The 24,111-nt window shown below is 39.2% G+C and overlaps 1 protein-coding gene across 2 annotated transcripts in view; it reads left to right on the forward strand.

The window, feature by feature from the left end:
- The first annotated feature begins 828 nt into the window (after window positions 1–828).
- Window positions 829–24,111, forward strand: part of LOC111146815 (transcriptional repressor GATA binding 1) — a 205,427-nt gene continuing 182,144 nt past the window's right edge. The window contains exons 1-3 of one of the 2 annotated variants that reach the window (XM_022502510.1): window positions 829–989; window positions 4,286–5,214; window positions 18,777–19,906. In XM_022502510.1, the coding sequence (XP_022358218.1) occupies window positions 953–989; window positions 4,286–5,214; window positions 18,777–19,906 (2,096 nt within the window). In that variant the 5' untranslated portion in view covers window positions 829–952. The remainder of the gene's footprint in view (window positions 990–4,285; window positions 5,215–18,776; window positions 19,907–24,111) is intronic. The other variant, XM_022502511.1, reaches the window with a different exon arrangement.

Raw genomic sequence — 24,111 nt, forward strand, 5'->3', positions numbered from 1 at the left:
TTGAGAGAGCAAGCGAGGGAGAGCATGAGCAGGGGCAGAGGGAGAGGGAGAAGCACACTCTCTGCCGAGCAGGGAGCCCAGTGCAGGGCCCAGTCCCAGGACCCCGGGATCATGACCTGAGCCTAAGACAGAGGCTTCGCCAGAGCCATCCAGGTGCCCCTGCCTTAATAATTTCATTCAGATAATGCAGGTGATGGGATAATGATGGTTTAAAGCTGGTTCAGTCACCATTGTATGAACTTATTTATCAAGAGCGAAAATAGAAGATTAATAAAACTAGCTGAGAAGATAGCCCACATTACAGTGCGTAATGTTTCTGGAAGTTGGGAAGGCTTACGTAGATCCCATTTCTTGATGGCATTGCAGTAGTTCTTTTCTCATCTGCATGGTATACACTGCTGCTATGAGTTTGGAAGAGATTTACAATGCATACCACTTCTTGTCTTCAGCTGTGACTGTATATCAGTAGGTACACCCGGTATCTTTTCCAGAAACATGTCCCCTCCGTGTTTACTAATTAAGATCATCTATCCCCACCCCAGTGTAGGTAAGTATTCTGGTCCTTAAGGTTTGGGAACTTTAGAGGTTAAATCGTACATCACGGTCTATTGTGACAATGACTTCTGTAATCTTTTATATCATGTTCCTCCCTTTCCTGCTGTTTTATTAGAACCCAGGGGAGGGAAGAACTTGCTCAAGGTTTGCTCGTGCATTCAGTAGGTATCTTTGAAGCAGCCTGTGGTGCTGGCATATTAATGTATTTTAGGTGTGATACGTTAAAGCATATTTACATCATTTAGGAAGGAAAATTTGTTTTGTTTTGTTTTGCAGATGTACAGATCAGCTCTCAAAATGTCTTCTGTGTCTTCCGAGCGTCTTCTAAGACAATTGCATTAGCCTCCTGCTAGTTGACTAATAGAATTAATAATTGTAAAAAGCACTCTAAAGCCACATGCCTTATGAAGTCAATGCTGGGTATGATTTTACAAGTATGTGATCTATTTTTTCAAGTGAAAATGTTAACTGGAAAAGTTCTTGGCACACAGTAAAACATCGTGCAATCTGTTATTTGTCTTAAAGATAATAACTTGGGGGTGGCTATAGTCTTACGATATCTAACTTATGACTTGTTGGGGGGTTTCTTCCACTTAGAAGTACTGCAAATGTGCTTATATTTACATAATATGTCATTCTGAAAAATTATGGTGATATAATTCCCATAAAAATTATTTTTCTATAACTACTTCAAAGTATAGTCAACTAAATTAACCAGGATTTTTTTTTAAAGAAGCTAAAAAGAACATGCCCCTTCCACCCGTAACAAAAAAGAAAACACAAATGACCTTTCTGATACTTCTTTGAAGTTTTAGCAGTTTGACAGTCTTTGCGATGTATATTTTTAAGGCTGTACTCGGGATAAGGAGTCAGTGAGTCATATGGGTTCTCAAGGTCTATTCTTGGTGGAAGAGGGAATTGAAATTTGAAAAGATGATAATTTAATTAAATCGTATTTTCTCTTAGTTGCTCTAGTTGCTCATTCAGTACCTTTTAAACTATGACCTATTTTCTGCATAACAATAAATCAGCAAGGTCTAATTCTTTTTGTTCTGAAAAGCAAGTTACAGTTTTCAATATTAACGTATTTATGACTATTCACTTTTAAGTATTTTATCTTCGTTCCTTGCTATGTAAAATGTTGCTGTTTTTGTAATCACCTTGACATTAATATATGGGCAGAAACCATTTTTCTCTTCACTTTAATGGAAAGATAACCTCAGTGAATTGGATTTTTTCATTTTCATTTCTTTATGAACCTTGCCTTTCATATAGATTTTGTCTTTTTCTGTGTAACGTTATTTCATTTTGGTGCACTATCGTTAGGGTTTATTTACAGTGAGAAAAAAAATGTTAAAATACAAATGACATGGTTATTCAGTATTTGTCCAAGAAAAGATTAAATTGCAATGATTACTAAAGACTTTATGTGTAATGGAAAAAACAAACAGGAAATTCAGGAGGGAAAGGCAAGAGGTGCTATAGCAAATCATCACAGTTTTATGTGTAGTAATGGCTGATACTCTATAAACTAGAATGTAGGCCAAGTGAAGAATAGCTTTTTTTTTTTTTTTTTACTCAGAATCTTGTATTTTAAATGATAACTTCTTAAACTTCCCTTTTATTATTTTTGCTTTCATTTTTAGTTTTCCTTTTGTTGACTACTAGTAAAATTTCCCTCCACTCTTCTGTGTGTAGGTGCAGGTTCCCAAGTTCAGTCGCTTCTGACAAAGGACTAGCTGTCTTCCAAAACGTTGACATCAACAAATGAGACATTGAAATGCAAACATTAAAAAAGAGAGAAGTTAACCAGAGTTTCTTTTTCTTTCTTTCTTTCTTTCTCTTTCTTTTTCTTTCTTTCTTTCTTTCTTTCTTTCTTCCTTTCTTTCTCTTTCTTTCTTTCTTTCTTTCTTTCTTTCTTTCTTTCTTTCTTCTTTTTTTTTTTTTCTTTTTCTTTATCTAACAAGGGTTACCTAGCTGAGTTTGTTTTAGGACCTATTGATAATGACACCAGGTGAAGACCATATTCCCTCCCCACTCCCTGCCTTGGTCAGACAGGTGTTGACATTACCTCAAGAGCATCACTTGGACTTGAAACTTCAGTCCTCCGTCCTAAACTGTTTGTGTGGTTGTTGTTCCAAGAGGAGCATAATACATATCCTATTTATATTTGATGACTATGACAGGAAGGAAAGTGTACTTTCTAAAGCACAGTTATATTTTTTGACATCATTTAGTAAAGTGAATTTTTACCTTGGAAATGATCCTTTATACTCAACGAGGGCATTATCTTGGCTCAGTGATTCATATTACAAGAATTTTGCTTGACCAACTCTTTGGAAATGAAAGAACACCCATCTGTCCAAAGCCAGTGTGGCTTCTCAGCACCTGTGAGAAATTACAGATGAAAACACCTAAAACCTGTGATTAATTTGGATTTTCTCAGGACATTGTGGGTAATCATGGTGTAACTAGCTGTTAAATCTGCCCTTGTGGCAGAGTTGACCAGTATAGAAGCCTAGACCTATTAGTCAGTCACAGGTGGATTTTCCTAAGTGATGTTTTAGATGACAACTCACACAGCACTTGCAGTTTTTCAGCTGGGGGATTAACGAACGTGAGCCCTGACCCTCAGTTCTCCGTCGAGCCTCTGTGACTGCCTTTTTTTTATTGACACAACGTAAATTGTTTCTTATCTCCTTGTACTGAAATTCTGATTCATTAGACTCCACTGGAGGAATTTGTCCCAGTACTCTTACTTTGACCATACTCATTGATGCCATGAACTTGAGAGGCATAGTTGAGCTAGTGTGTGAGGGTGAGCCATGATGAGCTAGTATTTTGCCATGCTGAGCTACAAAATGACAACGTCGTATGGTTCAATTGACTTTTGTCCTTTGGTCATCTTCCAGTCTGCTCCTGCTGGGGGGATTGGTACTGTCTCCACCTGACTGGGCGTGAGAACCCAGGACTTGGTTACATTAGCCATCATGCTTGATAGAGTCCCAGTACAATGTAGCCCAGTCCCTCTGATGTGTCCCCAGTCCTCCTCCTGAACCTCAGGCAAGCTCTCCAAATGGGTCTTAAAGAAATTTATCGGTAGGACAGAGATGAAACATTTGTTATTCTCTATTCCTGAAAGTAATAGGGCAGTTTTCATGTTGTTTATAACATGCTATTTCTGTCTTTTGACTATGAGGATATTTTGGGTGAAACTATTTATCTTGGTTGCACAGTGTGTAACAATATTGAGTTCCAGTTTTGTTATTTATGTATATATACATAGCATATAAATAAACATGGAATATATATTCTATAAACATAAGTGTGTATATATTTTATCAACATAGTATGTGTTCATATTATATATAATATATAAGGTTTATAAATAAGCATATATCGTCAATTATAACTGAAGATTAAGTGAGCAAAAAATATAATTGGCAAACAAGAATAAAGGAAAGATAGAGCTAGTAATAATCAATATTTTGATATTTATAAAGCCATCTAAAAATAGTAAATGAGCCACTCTATGACAAAAATAATTCCGAGTGTAAATATTTGCTTTAGTCTCTGTTTTTTGCTATTTTAAAAACATTTTTCCCCTAGAGAAACTTTTTTATATGCCCCTTATAAAGCCTTGAATAGAATAAGTAAAATGCTCTAGATTAGATCACGTATCTGCAGCTTTCAAATAACCTTGCATGTCCTTTTCCTTGCATTTTTACAGATATGGTCCGGAAAAAGAACCCCCCTCTGAGAAACGTTGCTAGTGAAGGCGAGGGCCAGACCCTGGAGCCTATAGGTACAGAAAGCAAGGTATCTGGAAAGAACAAAGAATTTTCTGCAGATCAGATGTCAGAAAATACGGATCAGAGTGATGCTGCAGAACTGAATAACAGGGAGGAGCATAGCTCGCACGGCCAAGATCCGTCCTCTAGCAGCAAGAAGGGCTTAAAAAGCTCAGTCCTGAGCGAGAAGGCTGGCTTCAATTATGAAAGCCCCAGTAAAGGAGGAAACCTTCCCTCGCATCCACATGATGAGGTGACAGATAGAAATATGTTGGCTTTCTCATCTCCAGCTGCTGGGGGAGTCTGTGAGCCCTTGAAGTCTCCTCAGAGAGCGGAGGCAGATGACCCTCAAGATATGGCCTGCACCCCATCAGGGGACTCGTTGGAGACAAAGGAAGATCATAAGATGTCACCAAAGGCTACCGAGGAAACGGGGCAAGCGCAGAGTGGTCAAGCCAATTGTCAAGGCTCAAGCCCAGTTTCAGTGGCCTCCAAAAACCCACAAGTGCCTTCCGATGGGGGTGTAAGACTGAATAAATCCAAAACTGACTTACTGGTAAATGACAACCCAGACCCGGCACCTCTGTCTCCAGAGCTTCAGGACTTTAAATGCAATATCTGTGGGTACGGTTACTACGGCAATGACCCCACAGATCTGATTAAGCACTTCCGAAAGTATCACTTAGGACTGCATAACCGCACCAGGCAGGATGCTGAGCTGGACAGCAAAATCTTGGCCCTTCATAACATGGTGCAGTTCAGCCATTCCAAAGACTTCCAGAAGGTCAACCGCTCCGTGCTCTCTGGTGTGCTGCAGGACATCAATTCTTCAAGGCCTGTTTTACTAAATGGGACCTATGATGTGCAGGTTGGTGCCCTGTGTGCTGTTATCTCTTCGTACAGAAAAAGCAATCAGTCATGAAATGGGAATTCGTACATGTGTGTTCAAATCAAGCTCCCGGTACCAGAGGGGTGGTCTGTGAGATTCAGCAGGACAGATGGACAGACTCCATAGCTGTTTTATGCAAATGTGTAATCAGAGGCGTCTTTCATCTCTTATCATGGAAAATAATCTCAGTATTTCTACTAGTTTGGGAAAAGTCTTTTCATGGATTAGCTAGGCTTCATATTTCTGGAAATATTTCATGGTAATTTGATGTTTTCCCAGTCTTCCAAAAATGGCACTAATCTTTATGGTTCCACATGATGGTAGTTTATGCTTTGTTCTAGTTTTAGACTAGAAATCTTTTGCTGTCCTCTTTCCTTCAGTGAGGATCTTTCCTGTGTCTGGCATCAGGATTTGGTTTTTATATTCAGCCTGACATCCAACTGGACTAGATTTGGGTCATACTGAGAGTTGAGGAGATAAACTCCAGAAAAAGGAACATAATTGCATATGAACATTTGGAAATAAAAGTTTACATTGATTATAAAGAAGTCAATGTGATTGTAAGTACTAGGGACACCAGAATGACCTTGGTGCAGGCCAGTAAAGCATTCTTTTCTGCATTTAGGGAAAACAGTAATTTATGAAAGCATTTAGCAGTAATTTAGATTTCTGTTTTTATTAAAAGTGGCATACCTTTTTGATCTACTCTTCTGTCTTTAGTTTATGGCATATGTGAAATGAAAAAAAAAAATCTACCATTTCAAATAGAATGAAACGCAGAACTGACTCTAAAGAAATGTATTCGTTTCATTTTGGCAATTTTAGCATAGTCAAAGCTCATGGTCAGCTTGAGAAAGTATATTACTTTCTGTTACAGTCTGTAGATTTTTATTGTATTATTTGGCGAGGGGATTTCAAAACATATTAAGTGTAATATTAACCTTCTTTAGGAATGATTAGAAGAAGTACCAGAGAACTAATGAAATTACATCATACTTATTTGACCTCCCCAATCCCTTAAAATATCAGTCATTTTTATCAATTCAATAGCTCTGGCACATTTGCTGTAGACCTCTCTGTTGACCTGGTGCCAGTTAAGAAAGGCAGGCAAAGGAATTATAAATAACAGGTAGTGAACATATTTTGCAGTCCTTGTAAAAAGAATCAGAGGAGAAATTTCCAGGCCTTTAAAAATGTCAGAACTGCAATCTTATCACTTTAAGGGAGATAGAAAGACCTCTTAAAAAGCCGGCTTCATCTTTGTAGAGCTCTCTTAAAAATTCCATCTTACTTTGTGAATTTCCACAAATAGAATTATTTCTGTGGAGCAGCAAATTAAGCCAACATAGTTATTATGCATGAAAGCTGCATGCTTTGAACTGCTGTCTTATTAAAGATCATTTCACTGTCTTATGTCAGATACACTCTGCTGTCAAACCATGATTGGAAAGCAAATACGTGTTTTAGATAAAAGGGTTAGAAGTGAATAATGTCAGTATGTGAAATGGTGTTTTATAATTAGCAAGTAATATGATGTTAATACCTGGATTTCCGGCAGGACTTTCGGTTTGCTCACTCTGGGGACAACTTCTGAGGGAAGCTGATCTGTGCTGTCAGGAAGACTTTAAAATCGAGATTACTGAGGCCGATGGTTTGGAAGAATTCAGATTTTTTAAACACACTTCCATTTCCCCCAAACAGTTATTTGTTAAGTTCTTAGTTATTTATAGTAAAGTTTATGTTTGGGTAGAATGAGCTGGACACTTTTCCTGGGCAGTGATTTTAGAAATAAAACAGATGTGTGAGCTGAGTTTGAACTAATAGAGGAGAAATAAAACAGCTGATCTGAGACTAGGCTGCCTAGCAAGTGCTGTAGTAAAGAAGACAGAAAGTGGTAGGAAAGAGCAGGCAGGAAGATAATCTTGTTAAGATCAATTTTCTTTTTCCCCCCAGAGAAATAATAAGGCTAAAAATAGAAAAAAAAAAGCAGTCTGGAAAAAAGCAGATGATTATTTCAAAGAAACAATTGGATATAGAAACAAGCCTAAAGAGAGTTAACTTGGTTCCATTTAGGAATAGAGCACTAAAGATAACTTTGGGGCCAAGTGCTGATCTCTTAAGTATTTTGCCCAAGCACGAGATGTTGATACAGAAACATGTCTGAAGATAAGTAACTTAGTGATATTTTTATGCTGAAATAAGTAGTGGACGACTTCTCTGTGCTGAATAAAACACAAGCTGAATAAAAACACATCTGAAATTCCCCTTTTTACCCACACGTGTTTGTGTGCTGAAATGCCGTTTGAGAGATTTCTTTCTTTGGCTCTTGAACTGTGTGGGGACTAAAGGCTGTGCAGGAGAAAATGATGACTGTAGAATTTCTTTAACACGGTTCTGTCACAAATGGGTAGGAGGTTAATGGCTGTGTGTATTCTGATAAAAAGATGTTAGTAAATATGAGCATTACAGACCAATAATCAGCCAATTTCAGGAATTACTTATATAAATCTATAAGCTAATTGAGGTAATAGATGACCAATTCATTAATCTTTTTCAATTAAACTAGGGTTTTTTGTTTTTTTTTTTTTAACATTCAGGACAGTTGGTGGTTAATGATAGATTTATGACATTTTAGACCAAGAAAAAAGGAACAGAAGCCAGAAGGAGAGGACTTAAGAACTCCGTGGCTTTGATCTATATTTTGGTTCGACATGGATGGTTTTATATAATTTAAACTGACTTGGTTGCAAACATGAGATAGACAGTTGGGAAAAAGAAATAATTTAGACAAATGCTAAGATTTCCAGTTGTAAGTCTAGATTATTTGACATGTATTTGTGGGACTAATTGGAAGTTTAGACATACTTGTATGGACAGTATTCACTTCTGTGTAAATTTTTTTACAAATAAGGAAGTCAAAGAATTACATATTTCTAAAAAATAGTGTCAAAAAAACAAGGTTTCTTTATCCTGCAGAGTTAGCTAGAGCCCCAATTGGATAATGCAGGTCACTTTAAAGGGGCATCATAAAACTAGGACAGGGTTCCCTGTGTGTTGAATTCAAACTTCCACACCGCCACTCCCTGCCCCCACCACCCCCAGTACCTTGAGGTAGCATGCCCAGCCCTGAAATCAGAAGGGATGCCAATTCTTTAGCAAGAAAACCCAGAAAAGACGCAATGGCCAGCTTAGATCTGTTTGACTCAACTGGGGTGTTAGCTTCTCAATTTTTAAATGTTACCTGCGTGTTTTATCAATTGTTACGCTTACATTTTTTAAAATAATGGATGTGAGATGATTGGGAAGCCCTTCATGTAATTTTTATTGCCAGTATTCAGACTTTGAGGCTCACATGTAGACCAATAATAGGACAAGAGATTGAGCTCTTCAAAAAAGTAATTACAGCTTCTTTCTTTTTAATCTGCTTTATTATGCTTATATTTAAACCATTGCTGAATGGAGGCCTGAGTTGTTAAACACCAACTTTGCTGTTTCATTAGGCCTTAATGTGCTGTGTATTAGGGCATTTGCATCATCTTTATGGGGGAGCTCTGAGCCCTTAGATCAGGTTATAAAAGTCGGAGTCCAGTCAAGATGTGCTTCCCACGGGAAAGTGTTTAAACCTACTACAAGTTTATAAACTCAAGCTCACTATGTCCATGTTGCCTTTCCATATTAGTATACCTTTTCTGTTATTTGGCATTATTCGGGACTCCCATAGCTAAGGGATTCCAGGTCTTAGATTTATTTTGGCCTTTCATGAAATCTGAGGATAATAGAAAAAAATCTCACTATTCACTTAGCAGTTACTGTTTTGTGTTTGAGCTAGGAGCATTACATTTCTGTTCTGTAAATATTTTTATCAGAGTTGCACAATATGTCATGTTAGAAGCAGGAAGAACAGATTTTAGAGATAGGAAGTCATCCTTTGTATTTGTATTTTCAACATATTTAACTCTATGAGCTTTTTAGGTCCTTAACATAAGCCAGGACACTCGTTTGAACAGGGGGTTAATAGCTTGGTCTGGGGAAAAAAAAAAAAAAAAAAATCAGAGAACATTAATCTCATTTTGGTTTATTTTGACTTTTCCTGAATTTTACTTCCAAAAATTTATTTTTTTGCCTTGGAGTTTGCTTTGATCTGGTGGAGGAGGGAAGTTGTAGATCTTAACAGGTTTTGTTTTTTTGTTTTTCTGAGTTGAGAACAATTGCACTTGAGAACAACTGGTGAATGAGACTTGAATCGCTTCAGACTGTCTATAGAGTACAGAATGTTTGTCAAATGAAGCCATCCTAGTTTTCAGGTCTGTGTCTCTTTAACAGGTAATAAAGTGTGCAAAATAAAACATATGTTCACCCTAAGGCCATCAAGCAAAGTGAAGTTCTGGCATTTACCAGGTCATTTTCATCATGGAGATGACCGAGCTGGACAGTGGTAGCCATCCCAGTGGAGGAGAATAGTTTGACCATCTTCACTGCCTGCCTGTTGGTGAAATCTCCATGGTGTTGTAACATGAGGGTCAGTCAGTGTGATAAATGCCGACCTCTCTCTGATTTTTGACTTATCTGCTATTGTTTAAAGAACATGTATCACTTTCTTGAATATCCGTATCTCTTGAATATCCGCAGTGTTTAGAAGAAGAAATCATGGTGATTAGTGCATCTAATCAAATTTAGCATTACTTAACTCTTAATAAAAATGTTTTAAAAAGTTAAAAAAATATTATCCTCAAATGGCCTGCTCAGCTAACCGTATCAAGTCAGCAGCTTAGTCAGTGCATTTTGTTTCTTGGGTCATTATAATTACAGCGTCCACACAGCTGTTGGAAACACAGATCCATAAGCTGTGTCTAACCCCAGGAAAGTTTGGAGGGAGTAGTTCCCTTTCATTTTCTGATTCCCTTTATGGAGTCTGTTTCTGAGAATCATTAGACCGCAGACCTCTTGATTTCTTCATCATATGGTTTTAAAATTTGAAATAAGTGTTGGGCATTTTCAGAATATCAGAAAAGACCTTGCTTTATTGAAATTGGAAGTCAAATGTAAACTTTATTTTTCTATATTGCTTGTAATTTGATCCATACTTTTTTCATCTATAGCTTATATGACCAAAATTGTACATACCTTTTGGGGTTTTCTTCCAATTTTGGATTCACTTCTGACAACAGCTAACATTTATAAAGGATTTCTTATGGGCATAGGTAGAGCTAAGCTCTTTATATGTATTACTTAACTTCTCTTCATAAAAACCCTTGAAGTAGACATTACTATTATGTCCATTTTTTTTTTTTTAATGAGGAAGCAGGTGTAGAGGAATTAAAGTAACCTGCTCAAGGTCGCAGAGTTATGCAAGGGTGGGGGTAAATGAGATGCTTGCCTGCGAGTAAGTACTGAATGGGTGTGAGGCAGAGAAGAAGCAGAATGCCTTCAGAGTGTCTCATTTGCATGTACTGTGAACCCCAACCGAGCTCGGAGCCCTGTCTACAAAACCAGTCTTCACAACCATTATGGCATATGACCTTCCCAAATACGGGGTTGAGTTTACTTCAACTAACAAAGCAATGGAAGATGAGCCAACTGTTCATAGGGAAGGACATACAAAGCTGGTACGTGGGGGCTCTTTGATGCGTACTCTGAATTGTGTTGAATTTGGGGACCTAAGTGGTTTCTTGGAGATTGTTTCTTCTCCAGTCCCTGCAGTGTAGTGTCGCCATATTTGAACTCACTAGGCTCATTATTGAAATCATTGAAAAGAAAATTAATTTTACTGATTTGTCTTTTTTTTAAATTACAGGTGATTCATTTTCACTGGTACTTTTGCTACCGAAACTAGTTCTGATAAAGCAAGGAAGAACCAGATTTTGATTTAATCAATTAAGGAGGCAGTTTTATCCCCAAATGAAGCGACATTTTATCCATTTATTTGATTTAGTTCATATTCCCCTCATTTGGAGGACTTTGTTTTAGGGGTTTATGATTTAATAAATGGCGAGGGACTTGTAATCTTCTCTTCTGGTTACCAGGCACAATCTTAGGGTTGGTTTTTCTTCCTTTCTTTCTTTCTTTCTTTTTTTTTTTTTTTAACATTTTATTTATTTGACACACAGAGAGAGATATCACAAGTAGGCAGAGATGCAGGCAGAGAGAGAGGGGGAAGCAGGCTCCCTGCTGAGCAGAAAGTCTGATTGTGGGCTAGAGCTCAATTGGGGGCTCGATCCCAGCACCCTGAGATCATAACCTGAGTGAAGGCATAGGCTTAACCCACTGAGCCACCCAGGTGCCTCTTGGGGTTGGTTTTTCTATGAAGGTTAAGTATTAGATACATCCGGCTTCCATTTATATTCTCCATGGCTTTGTAATTAACGTTTTATTCTTTGCCTGCCAATAAGTACAGGACGGGGAGAGAAGACCTCAGAACACCTTTAGAGTGTCTCAGGGACACGTACTGCATACTCCAACCGTGCTCCAGCTCCGCTGCGTGGCCTCCCAGGATCCTGAACATGAAGGGTGGAGCTGCAGGGAGGGACTTGAGAAATGCTTGTCTCTCGATTACCCTGCTTACCCTTTAATATTTCAGTGACCCACTGATGTCAGACTGAAGAGCACCTGACTTCTTTCATGAGTCCAGTAACATATCTGGGGATCTTACAATAAACGGAGATTTGTTTTAAGACCTGTTTTTCCAGCTGATGGGCGGCTTCACCTTGATGTCCCACCAGCCCCTCCAAGTCGACGTACGGAAAGCTCAACTTGTTAGCTCCTCCCCTAAAGGCTCCCCCCTCCCTTGTTCTGTACTCCCATTTCCAAGTTGGCAGGGCTGGAAATGCCACGGTTACCCTGGATTTCTTTCTGATGTGTGTGTCTCCCCCCAAACAGCTGAGTAGTTTGCTTTATGCTTTTATGGCCCCCACCTTTCATGTTTACTTAGGAAATTCTTAGTGGTTTCTTTAGTTACTTCTTTTCTCTTTCTGATCCCTTCCATTCTCTTCCTTTCTCATGTGCTCTTGCCCCCCCTTCCTCCACCCCTCCTCTCCTGTCCTTTTCCTTTCTCTTTTCTCCTTGCTTCCTCCTCCTCTCCTTCCCTTCCTCCCTCTTGTCCTGCCTCTCTTCCTTTCTTTAACTTTTTTTTTTTTTTTTAATTCTCCTTATGGAGCCACATCCTACCTTTTGTAGGAAGGATAGCTCTACTTTCTATAAAATGTGTATCATTTTAATTATACTTGTGTCATTCAGTAGAACTCTTTCTCTCCAATAAGACATCGCTTTTCCAAATTCTCTCTCACCCCCGGTCTCCCTTCAGGGTTCCTTAGCAGCTTGCTCTGTTTCACTGTCTTGTGCTTTACTCACTTTGTTTCCTGCACCTGAAAAGCCTTTCTACAGTCACTGTCTTTGAGGCTTTGCCCCAGTGCCAGCTCATGAGTCCACAGCTCGGTTGTGACCTCCTTCCGAAGGCCTTTGCCGACCTGTCAGTGTGGCTTAGGTTCTCTTCCTCTGTGTTGTCCTGGAACTTGGGACCTTCCAGCAGAAGTTTGCCCTCCGTAGTTGTCATCTGTTTGTTTGTGAGCTTTCTGCCCCAGACCACTGACTGACGTGCTGGGGTTTTGGACTCCATCACTTCTCTGTGGATCATCTGTGTTTGGCACGAAGTAGGCATGCAACAAAGCACCCTTCCCTAGAGGAAGGATGTCACACAGTGATTCCACTCTCTTGTTTTTCCCATTTAAGACACTCTTTAGAACACTTAGTTCTTCTCTGTCTCCCTTCTGAGCCTGTGGCAAAGTTGGTTCAGATGCAGAAGAGTTCTATGGTTAATGCACTCAGCTTTATAATCCACTTGCCTTGCATTTTCCGTTGTGTTTTGCGTTTTTCCCCACAAAACATTTTTCCCCTAAATTCTTGAGGCTGATTTTAAGATTTATTGGTATTCTGTCAGCCCAGATACCAAATAACCCTAGACACTCAGGTCGGCATTATGCTGGGTGAAGTGAGAAAACCAGTTGGGGTAGCCTATTGATGGCTATAATCCAAAAAGCTGATAATAAAAATATGCATAATTTAAGATATGCAGGACTTTACCCTTAAAATTGCCCCTTGTACCAGTTTTTTTGGTTTCCCCCCTGCCACAAAAAAAATTTGTTGGTTGTTGTAATTCAAAATTTTTTTTGGATTTGTGACTTATTTTGTAGAAAAGGGTGTTTATAGGAACATGGCAGTGACTCCAGCAATGCCAGGAACAGGGTGTGATGGCATGGGACTGAGAAGATCACCGTCTAGTTAGATTTGTTATTGAACTGTCTAAACTGTAGCCACCAAACGCTCATCACCGCAGCAAGCTCCTCTTCCACACTGTTTTTTGAAGCACTCACAATGCAGAAACATTCCCTGCGTGGACGAGCACAGTAATTCTGCCTCTAGTTATTTTCAGCCAAGATCGGTCCTGACAGATTTCTTCAAGCTATTTGTAACTGTAGTCTTTGAGCAGTGATTTTGAGCAACTTAGCTTTTTATTAAGTGAAGGTTTTACTGTTTTGACTATCAGCCCATAACCTCAAGTCCCCTTAAATTAGTACCCTCCTAATTGTCTCTGTTGCTATCAATTATAGCACTTGAAAATGAACCACATCTGAGGAAGAGTTTGTATTTAGTTCAAACAACCCTTTTTGTTCCCCTGACAAGAAGTACATGGCCTGAAGTGTCATTTCAAGAGTTCTGAGGCTTTAAAAAAAAATCTTTCCTTTGACATATTCTTTTAGATATTACTCTTACCAGTTTTTGTTCCATATTATTAGAAGGAAGTAAATGAATTAAGGTTAAAGACCTTGCAAAAAGTCCACCCTTTATATTTTTAACTTCTGCAGCGAAACATTTTTGTGAAAAGACATATGTAAATAAATCAGAAACAAAGGCCATGAAATATACTTACATAGAAGGAATATTTTTAAAACTAAGTTTAAAATAGAATAAAAAGCCACCATATCCATGAAAAACAACTTCAACTCTGTTCTTTTTCACGCCTTTAACAGGTATGTCAGGTGTTCCTGTTTAACTATAATTCACAAGCAAATGCCTCCATAGTTGTTTGTTTTTGGGAGAAAGATGCATTTTGTTCAGTTTTTTGAAGAAGCCCAGATACATCTGGTTGAGTCAATAAAGGGGGAGGAGGGTGTGAATTACAGTCATGTTTTCATCCCAGGCAATTCAGGGCCCTGGGTGAAAAATTTTCATGTGTGCTTGCCTCTCTCACAATAACTTCATTCATTCAATCCAAGTGTATTGAGCCCCTGCTTACTTTCAAGGATGAATAAACTATCATTCCTTCAGTCCAAGAAGGAAGTCGAACAGAAACATTAGCTTAGTAACAGCAGAATCGAACCTTTTCATTTACAGCTAAGAACACTACGAGTGACAAGTTTATGAGTTTTGTCAGTGAATGACTTCACCATGTCCTCACAGTTTAGCCTTTTCATCCCATTAGCAGGAGAAATTAGATTAGGTAGTCCATTTTATTAAATAATAATCCCATTTATGGGAATCGTACTGTTAGAGTATGCTGGCTAACAGGGCATACGCTAGTTCCATGTGGCTATTTAAATTTCAGTAAATTCAAATTATATTAATGAAAAATCAATAAAAATTATTTAAATCAGTCCCTCAGTTGCACTAGCCCTATTTCAAGTGTCCAGTACCCACCCACATGTGGCCCGTAGCTACCCTTTTGGTGGACTGTGGAACATTTCCATTGTCTCAGAAAGTTCTGTTGGACAGCACTGATCTTGAGTTTACAGATCAGTTTCAGCTACATTCTCCCCCCTTGATCTCGCAATAATCCTGAAGATGGCCAGGTGTACGCTGTTGTTTATGTCCATAAAGATGAGGAGATTGAGATGCCAGGGGGTTGAATAGTGTGTTTTTGCACAGACTTTAACTTCTGGAACTTCCGTTCGGAGCAAACAAGTCCAAGTAAAGATTAATACTGTTAGCTACAAATCTTTTTTTTTTTTTTTTAAGATTTTATTTATTTATTTGACAGACAGAGATCACAAGTAGGCAGAGAGGCAGGCAGAGAGAGAGGAGGGGAAGCAGGCTCCCTGCCGAGCAGAGAGCCCGATGCGGGGCTCGATCCCAGGACCCTGGGATCATGACCCAAGCCGAAGGCAGAGGCTTTAACCCACTGAGCCACCCAGGCGCCCCTAGCTACAAATCTTTATCTTCAACTATCAGTAATTTAAAGGCAGAGGTGTGGTCTAGCTTGTTCACTGTTGGTTCAGCATCTATTCCAGAGACTGGCACAAACTAAATACTCAGTAGCTGCTAATTAGATGAGTGAATAGGTATAATCTTCGGTCCAAACAGAATTTATAGTTTAATGGAAATTTCAAAATATGGATATCCGTGTTGGAGGAACGGCTGGATTAACAGGCTATAATTATAATTCTTGTTAGCAAAAGGAAAAAAGATTGAAACTTATACTCTTTATTCTGTTTGTGATCTCTTTTTTAGTCTAGTCATAGCTAGGGAATGGTAAGTTTTTTTTTTTTTTTTTTTTCCCCCCACTCCTTCCTGGGTTCAACCATTTGAAAAGTTTGAGATAATTCTCTGAACATGTAGCTGCTGTTTCCTGGCAATAAGATTGAAGAGACTGTTGTTGCAAACACTTATTTTGTATAATTGTTCTTGCTGTCTGTATTTAACCTAGGAAAGAATTGTTTCAAGTTAACATTTATGTGTCATTAAAATAAAATAGATATGGTCAGCAGTCTTAGGTATGGTCTCCTAGAATAATAAATTGTTTTATTTTAGAATGGCATTTAAATGATATACATCAGTTTGTTTCATCCTGACTTAAAAGTCCATCTTTTTAAAGGAAAGTGTAAAAATGGTCACAAGGGTAGCCTTTAAATCTTTTTGAAAGAGCAAAGGAATAGAACACTAAGTAATAATGTTTCCCACAGTTGGCTTTTAATGATTTTTTACATATTTTTGAATGTCTATACTAGCTTTAAGTAATATAAAACCAGCTTTAAGCTAGCTATACTAGCTTTAAGTAGTGTAAGACTAATATGATTTACTGCTATTTACCAAGAAGGCGAATAGATAACCTTCTAGAAGCGTCAATATTATTGTTCGTGTCATCAGTTGAGATCCTTCTGTTTTCGTTTGCTTACTTGGGTGGTTTTTGAAAGAGCATCTTAAATAATAATCTTAAATAATGAAGCTGGCTGGCTTTCCCTGGGTAAAAAACACAACCCGTAGACACCAAATACCAGGGACTTAAAAGATTTAATGAGGTTTGCAGTGGTAACTTAGTTAATCCCACACAGCCTGCCTTCTTTCTTTCATGGTCTTTTCACCTGATAGTGGTCATTTTTAGCCTGGCCTTCTTTTATTCTTAAAGTTTTTGTCAAATACTGGAAGGGATACTGTGATCTTAGTAATAACTTTGATTCACTTCAAAACCCTATGTTTAGGGATTCCTTAGGACTCTAAATGCTCCTGGTTCAGCCCTTTCCGTGTGGACATGGAATATGTGTCTTGGAGATTGCAAAATCAAAGACACACTGCTGATGTGTTGTGGTTTCTCAGGAATCCCTGTTCTACAAGCAGACGTTAAAAACATTTTATATTAGGAAGACTGACAATTCTGAAGCAACATCGTAGCAAAAGCAAGAAAATTTTGGGATACCGGCTTTGCTCACATTAGAGAAGAAGGGCCTATAACTTCTGCATTTGCCCCTTTTGATTCAAGTTGATGTTTCTGAACAAAGTACCAGAGTTGATGGAAGCCCACTGAAATGCTTTGTTTTGTTTTTGGAAATAAGGTTTCTCCTCACCTCTAGTGAGTTGGGAAATAGATGGAGGGATTTTGCAATATGATGGCATCCCAGGGAACATTTTTAGTTGTTCTAGTCCCTAAAGTGCTAGGTTAGAAGGGTGCATTGGCTGTATCCTCATGTGGTCTGGCTTTGACATCTCTCACACAGCCCATGGCCAGGCTGCTGGCTGGGAGGGTGCCCCCTCCTTTCCCTTCTGTTTAGATGATGCCGTGCTGTTGCGGACAGACTGAAGCCTGTGTTCTTGCCATGGTGGGTGTAGACAGCACCCAAAGTGAAACATTGTTATCCTTCGATAAAGGCTATGAGAGATGTTTGCAAATTATTGTCTTAATATACAGTAAGTGTTGTGATCATGCACAAATGTAGAGGTGTCCCCAGCTGAATTAACCCTTGGCCAGACAGATTAAGTCTTTTGATCAAGCTCACGGCCTCTCCGTAAGTGGCAGAATGGACGGCATTCTTAGTCGTGTACAACAGAGGTGCAAACGTGTGTCTCAGTGCGCTAAAGGAATATTATTTGCATGTTAAGTGGAACCTCTGAAATGATTTTTGAGATGCTTGAGACTTTTCTCATGGAGTGATTTGGATATGAGCAGTGATCACACATGTCATTTCTGAGCAGCTGTTGAAGGAGGCAGAGCATGATTATGTCACGTGCCTCATCTATTACATCTGGTAGCGAGAAAAACACAGAAATTCTCTGATAGTTAGAAGAGGAAATCTCTCCCTTTTTTGGAGCATTTCTATCAAAAACTCGGTTTTAAGCCAGGAATTTTAGCTACTCATTGGTGGTGCTTGGTGAAGCTGCCCTTTGCAGGGCACACTGAGGAAGGAGAAAGGATTTTATATAAAGTGACTTTGGAATACCTTCATTGCCCTAATGCTGTACAATTTTACAATTCGGATAGAAAGAAGAGCTATGATCATTCCTGTGATGGGATTATTTTATTTAGGCCCTTGACCATCCCCATGACCCACTGAGACAGAGCCTTGATCAGATGAGGCTCTGGAAGGTTTTCTTCTTTTCCTTTATCCTGGATTGGAAATCATTTTAAACTTTTTACATTAGACTCTCTTCACCAAGACTTCAGGTCCACTGCATTCATTTCGTTTTTGGTGTAATAGTGCCTGCTTGGGCTTTAATTATAAGGCATTTTGTGTGGTCATTTTAGCAGCTTTGTTTTACCCAAAAGGTAGACTTTATCTTTGCCCAAGGCTTCATTGCTATAAGAACTGAACAGAGGATTTCCTTGGAGAACGACTGCATTGAGTAATCTCTAAGCAACTGCCTCTGGTTTTGACAGCAACCCTTAACTTCACGAGAAGAAATCCCCTGTGATTTGGATGCTTCTGCAAGCATGTGGTTTGAAGGAAACAGTAGTAAAACCTACTTACTTGAAAATTGTTTTCTTGGCTTTTTAAGAAGAGTATTTATTAAATCCATTGAGCTAGTTATAGTCCTCTTATTACTTATCTTTATCTGTTACTTTGGCCAAAAATGTTTAGCATAATGAGCCTCTCAAAGAGTAGCTATTGAGAAATGAAGAGTGCGTTTCTTTGGCTCTGATTATTCAAGTGATTTCATAATAAGCAGAAGTACTATTGTATTTTTTGATGTGGAATACTTGGCAGTGTCCCCTCCTCCCTCCTACAGAGAGCACGAAATGAATGATACCTTTCAAGTAACATCCATTTCTTCTGTACCAGGTCACTTCGGGTGGAACATTCATTGGCATTGGACGGAAAACACCAGATTGCCAGGGAAACACCAAGTACTTCCGCTGTAAATTCTGCAATTTCACTTACATGGGCAACTCCTCAACTGAACTAGAACAACATTTTCTTCAGACTCACCCGAACAAAATCAAAGCTTCTCTCCCCTCCTCTGAGGGTGCAAAACCTTCAGAGAAAAACTCTAACAAATCCATCCCTGCACTTCGATCCAGTGATTCTGGAGACTTGGGAAAGTGGCAGGACAAGATCACGGTCAAGACGGGAGATGACACTCCTGTTGGCTACTCAGTGCCCATCAAGCCCCTCGATTCCTCGAGACAAAATGGTACAGAGGCCACCAGTTACTACTGGTGTAAATTTTGTAGTTTCAGCTGTGAGTCATCTAGCTCACTTAAACTGCTAGAACATTATGGCAAACAGCATGGAGGAGCGCAGTCAGGCGGCCTTAATCCAGAGTTGAATGATAAGCTTTCCAGGGGCTCTGTCATTAACCAGAATGATCTAGCCAAAAGTGCAGAAGGGGAGCCGATGGCCAAGGCAGACAAGGGCTCTAGTGGGGCTAAAAAGAAGGACTTCTCCAGCAAGGGAGCAGAGGATAATATGGTAACAAGCTATAATTGTCAGTTCTGTGATTTTAGATACTCCAAAAGCCACGGCCCCGACGTCATTGTAGTGGGGCCGCTTCTCCGTCACTATCAGCAGCTCCATAACATTCATAAATGTACCATTAAACACTGTCCCTTCTGTCCCAGAGGCCTTTGCAGCCCAGAAAAGCACCTTGGAGAAATTACTTACCCGTTTGCTTGTCGAAAAAGTAATTGTTCCCACTGTGCACTCTTGCTTTTGCACTTGTCTCCGGGGGCAGCCGGAAGCTCGCGAGTCAAACACCAGTGCCACCAGTGCTCCTTCTCCACCCCCGACGTGGATGTGCTCCTTTTCCACTACGAGAGCTCCCACGAGTCCCAAGCATCGGAGGTCAAACAGGAAGCCAATCACCTGCAAGGATCGGACGGGCAGCCGACTGTCAAGGAGAGCAAGGAACACTCGTGTACCAAATGTGATTTCATCACCCAGGTGGAAGAGGAGATTTCCCGACACTACAGGTAAGCTGTTGTAGGGGCGGGGTAGGGAGGGTGCAATGTCAAAGAAAACAATCGAAAGAAGCCACAGGGCTGATCCCAGAATCATCAGGAATGATTGCGGTGAATTGGGGAAGTTGCAGGAAAGGTAAACGTAAAAGATCATTCGTGAAACTACAGATTATGGATTTATAGACGTGGTAATCACGGATTTTAATTTGGTCGTTTGTTTCAGACCATGTACTCTTACGCTTCGTACCTGGTTTCTTCCATTTACTGAGTGTGTTTTACAATTTGCAGCAATGACGGTAATGCTGCTGAGTTCACTCATTTACCACAATTCATGTATTTGTCCCTGTGAATTACTCCATGTCCCCTCATTTCTGGTGGAGCTTCTTCCAAATGAAAGGTGCCATCATGTGTTCCCTTCTCTGTTCCACCTGGGAAACAATTAGCTTGAGAACACGAGGCTCATTTTTCTTTTACCATGAGATTGGACATTCTTCTGGCTTTAAAAAAAAATTGAGCAACATCCTCATTTTGCAAAGAAACAGTCATTTGAAGGTGAGAATTCTGTAGATACGTGACTTTGGATTTCTGTATGCTCACTCCTCTGAGTGGGGAAAGCCCACTTCAGTTATTACAGATCCATAAACAGAGATATAGGGTACATTCATGTGTTTTTTTTTTTCCCACTTTCATCGTATTATTTTTGTAAATATTACTTTCCCCAGTTACTCTTTCATATTTTCTTTTTTTTTTTTTTTAAGATTTTATTTGTTTGACAGAGAGAGGCACAGCGAGAGAGGGAACATAAGCAGGAGGAGTGGGAGAGGGAGAAACAGGCCTCCTGCTGAGCAGGGAGCCCGATGCGGGGCTCGATCCCAGGACTCTGGGATCATGACCTGAGCCGAAGGCAGATGCCTAATGACTGAGCCACCCAGGCACCCATATTTTCTAAAGATGGGTTTAGGATATATCTCTTTATTTCATTTATACATTCATTCCTTAAGGAATTAAATCCAAGAATACACATTGTGCCAGGCATTGATGATAAAGGAGAAAACGGGACAGACCTATTCTGCGCCCACATGGAACTTACAGTTTAGTAGGGAAGTCATTAACATATCATTATGAGTTCAAGTGTCACAACAGATGAAGTAGAGACCACTGTATTTGAAGAGAATGACCACAAAGCCCAATCTTGTAGATGAGGAAATGCCTCCCTAAAGAAGCAGCAGCTAACCTGAGACTTGGTTGTGTGAGTGGGAATTAGTTTAGCAAAATCCTGGAAATACAGTATGTTCAGAGGTTACTTAGTGCTTAGTGTAGGTGCTTTTTTGTTGCTGTGCCTCTAAGAATCAAAGTAAAGAGCTTTATTTACTATTTTTAAATATTTCTCCTTCTGTAGACTCAGCATCCTAGTTTAAAAATCTTCCCATCCCAAGATGTTAAATAGTTTTTAAACAGATTTTAATTTTCCCGTTCCAAGACTTTAAACAGTTCCTCCCATTCTTTTTAGAAGTCGTGTGTCAGTGTGAGTGTGTGTGTTTTGTCAGTCCCCAGTAATGAAGCAGTTCATGTCCAACAATAGGCTAATAATGTTGGATGTTAATTTGAAGGGCATCCTAATGTTCACAGTGAATCTGAATGTTCGGAAAACACTTCCTTGAGATTTACACTGTTTAATTTATAAGGTCAGCCCTAGGAAAGACACAGTCCTGCAATCAAATATGTGTTCACACTCGTAGTGAGTGTTTCTGGCTCCTCTGATGTTAGCTGCATGCTAATTTATTTCTGGGCTAGCAGACATTAGCTTCCTCCTGAGCTTTGCTAGTGTGCATATACATTTGTTAGGTGGTAGAAAAATTAGGTGATCCATTATATTTTTGAAAGAGGAGGCTTTCCTTAATCGTGAGGAAATTAGGCACACCACGACATACCACACGCACGTGCGTGCGCACACACATACACACTGATACATCTGGATACCAGATCACTTGCATGAGTGGCTTTTTTTGAGGAAGCTGAGGCTGTTGCTTGAAAATGTGTCTGGAAAAAGTTTCTATATGATTTGGTTAAACAAAAAAATCTCCCAGGATCTAAAAGTATGAATAAAAATATTACTGAAAAATGTGAGATTTTAGTTCATAGTAATGAAAATAAGCTCTCGAGGGAAGAGAATAGTCTCTTCTTCTTCACCGCCATATCTATAGATATGCCAGAATGGCTATTAAGTGCTCAGTGACTGTATCTTTAAGTAAATGAAGTGCCTGTGATTTTTTGACTTTGCAGTCATTAAGGATAAGCCAAGATCTCCGTGGGAAGTTACAGTTTAACCTCAGACTGTTAGATGGTCTCGAAACCCTTCTGAAGATTTAGGGCTCCACACCAAATGACAATTGTCTGTGCATTCTTTTAGCATTTTTTTAGATGAGAAAACTGAGCAGAACTTATTCCTAGGGCATTAAAATCCTCCTGCACTTTTTAAAAAAAAGATTTTATTTATGGGGTGACGGGGTGGCTCAGTCATTAAGTGTCTGCCTTCTACTCAGGTTGTGGACCTGCTCAGCAGGAAGCTTGCTTCTCCCCCCCTCCCCCCTGCTTGTGTTCCCGCTCTTGCTGTGTCTCTCTCTGTCAAATAAACAAAGTAAAAAATAAATAAGGATTTTATTTATATATTAGAGAGAGAAAATGAACAGGAGTGGGGGGAGAGGGGCAGAAGGCCAGAGAGAAGCAGACTCCCTGCTGAGCAGGGAGCCTGAGACCTGGCTCAATCCCAGGACCCCGGGATCATGACCTGAGCCAAAGGCAGAGGCTTAACCAGCTGAGCCACCCAAGTGCCCCACTCCTGAACTTATTTTTAAAACCTGCTGTAATTCATGTGGTCCTGGATTAAGGTACTGAATAGTTTTTCTCTGGTCAGTTTATGAGTTCTTGTAGAGATATTTGCAATTTGGAGACTTACACTTTCAGAAACTCTACTGAAAGTTGAACAGCAGTGGAGGTTCTAGGTATGTGAAAGGAGATAGTCCTATGGATGCTGAAAACTTGTTCTGCTATCAAAACATTTTCCCACATGCTTCATTTTGAAGACCGTATAAGAGGACAAATTTATCATATCACAAGAATATTTTTCTGGTTAAATTTATATTTATTTGTATTATACATGTTGGGAGACTTTCTCCATAATTCTGTTATAACTAGGGAATATTCTAAGCTTTTGAGTGCTTTATGTATAAGACTTATGGTGTAGTAAAAAGGTAGCAGAAGCTAAGATTGATGAAATATATGAAATCAGGTAGAGATAAAAATACTACAGCTGAGAAGGAGGAGAGTTGATTGAGATTTATGAGTGAAAACCTTGGTGTAGAGTCCACTCAGTGGGAATTTTCAAGAAGAATCAGGTTTAATTTTGGTTGAACTGCAAACATTATTCAGTCAGTAACTGGAACTTGGTCAGTTCGCTTAATGTTTCATATTTACTTATGTTACCGCTAGCTCACATTTGACTATGTTCTATTCCTGAATTTGTTTCCCACACTCTTTTCCTTTTATTATTTATTATTTAATTAAACAGTGTACCCCTTCTCTTAATTGATTACCTACCATTCTCGTCATCAAAATTTTCTGTGTTATAACTTAGTTTCTGGAGTAAGTAGGAGTACTGTCTCCTCACAAAACAACTGGAGTAGATAAAATGTATTTTTCAAGGCCTTGCTGAACTTCCGTGAATTAGAGAAATTTCTGAACCTTTTCTTGTCTTCCCTTCACCAAGAGTGGACTAAACCCAGACTGGGGAGAAGTGAATATTAAGCAGGGAGTGTGAGGTTGCACTGAGGCAAATACCAGTATTGATGTAAGTCAGTCAGGAGACTATGCCGGAGTCCCTGAGAGCGAGAGGCTGCTGAATCTGTTTCATGTTAAGCTGGACCTTCAAGGTGGCAAAAGTGGTGCCAAGTTTAGGGCCTCCTTTTGACTTCTGTCAGAAATAAACACATAGTTGTCTATATGAAATACTCTTAATTTTCACCTCCGTGGTATCTGTGGCAGAAGATAAATCTTAGATGAGCTCATTATTATAGAAGTTAACCATACAGGAAGGGATTAATACCATTCTGTGGGAAATCAGTAGGAAATGCAAATAATGCACTTAGATACCCAGGAAGATGATAAGTTACAAGAGTATATTTTTAGTTGTAAGAAAGTTATAAAATATAATAATTTTC

The sequence above is a fragment of the Enhydra lutris genome, unplaced genomic scaffold (assembly GCF_002288905.1).
Source record: "Enhydra lutris kenyoni isolate GAN:26980312 unplaced genomic scaffold, ASM228890v2 scaffoldscaffold14, whole genome shotgun sequence".
In the NCBI taxonomy this organism is placed as follows: Eukaryota; Metazoa; Chordata; class Mammalia; order Carnivora; family Mustelidae; genus Enhydra; species Enhydra lutris.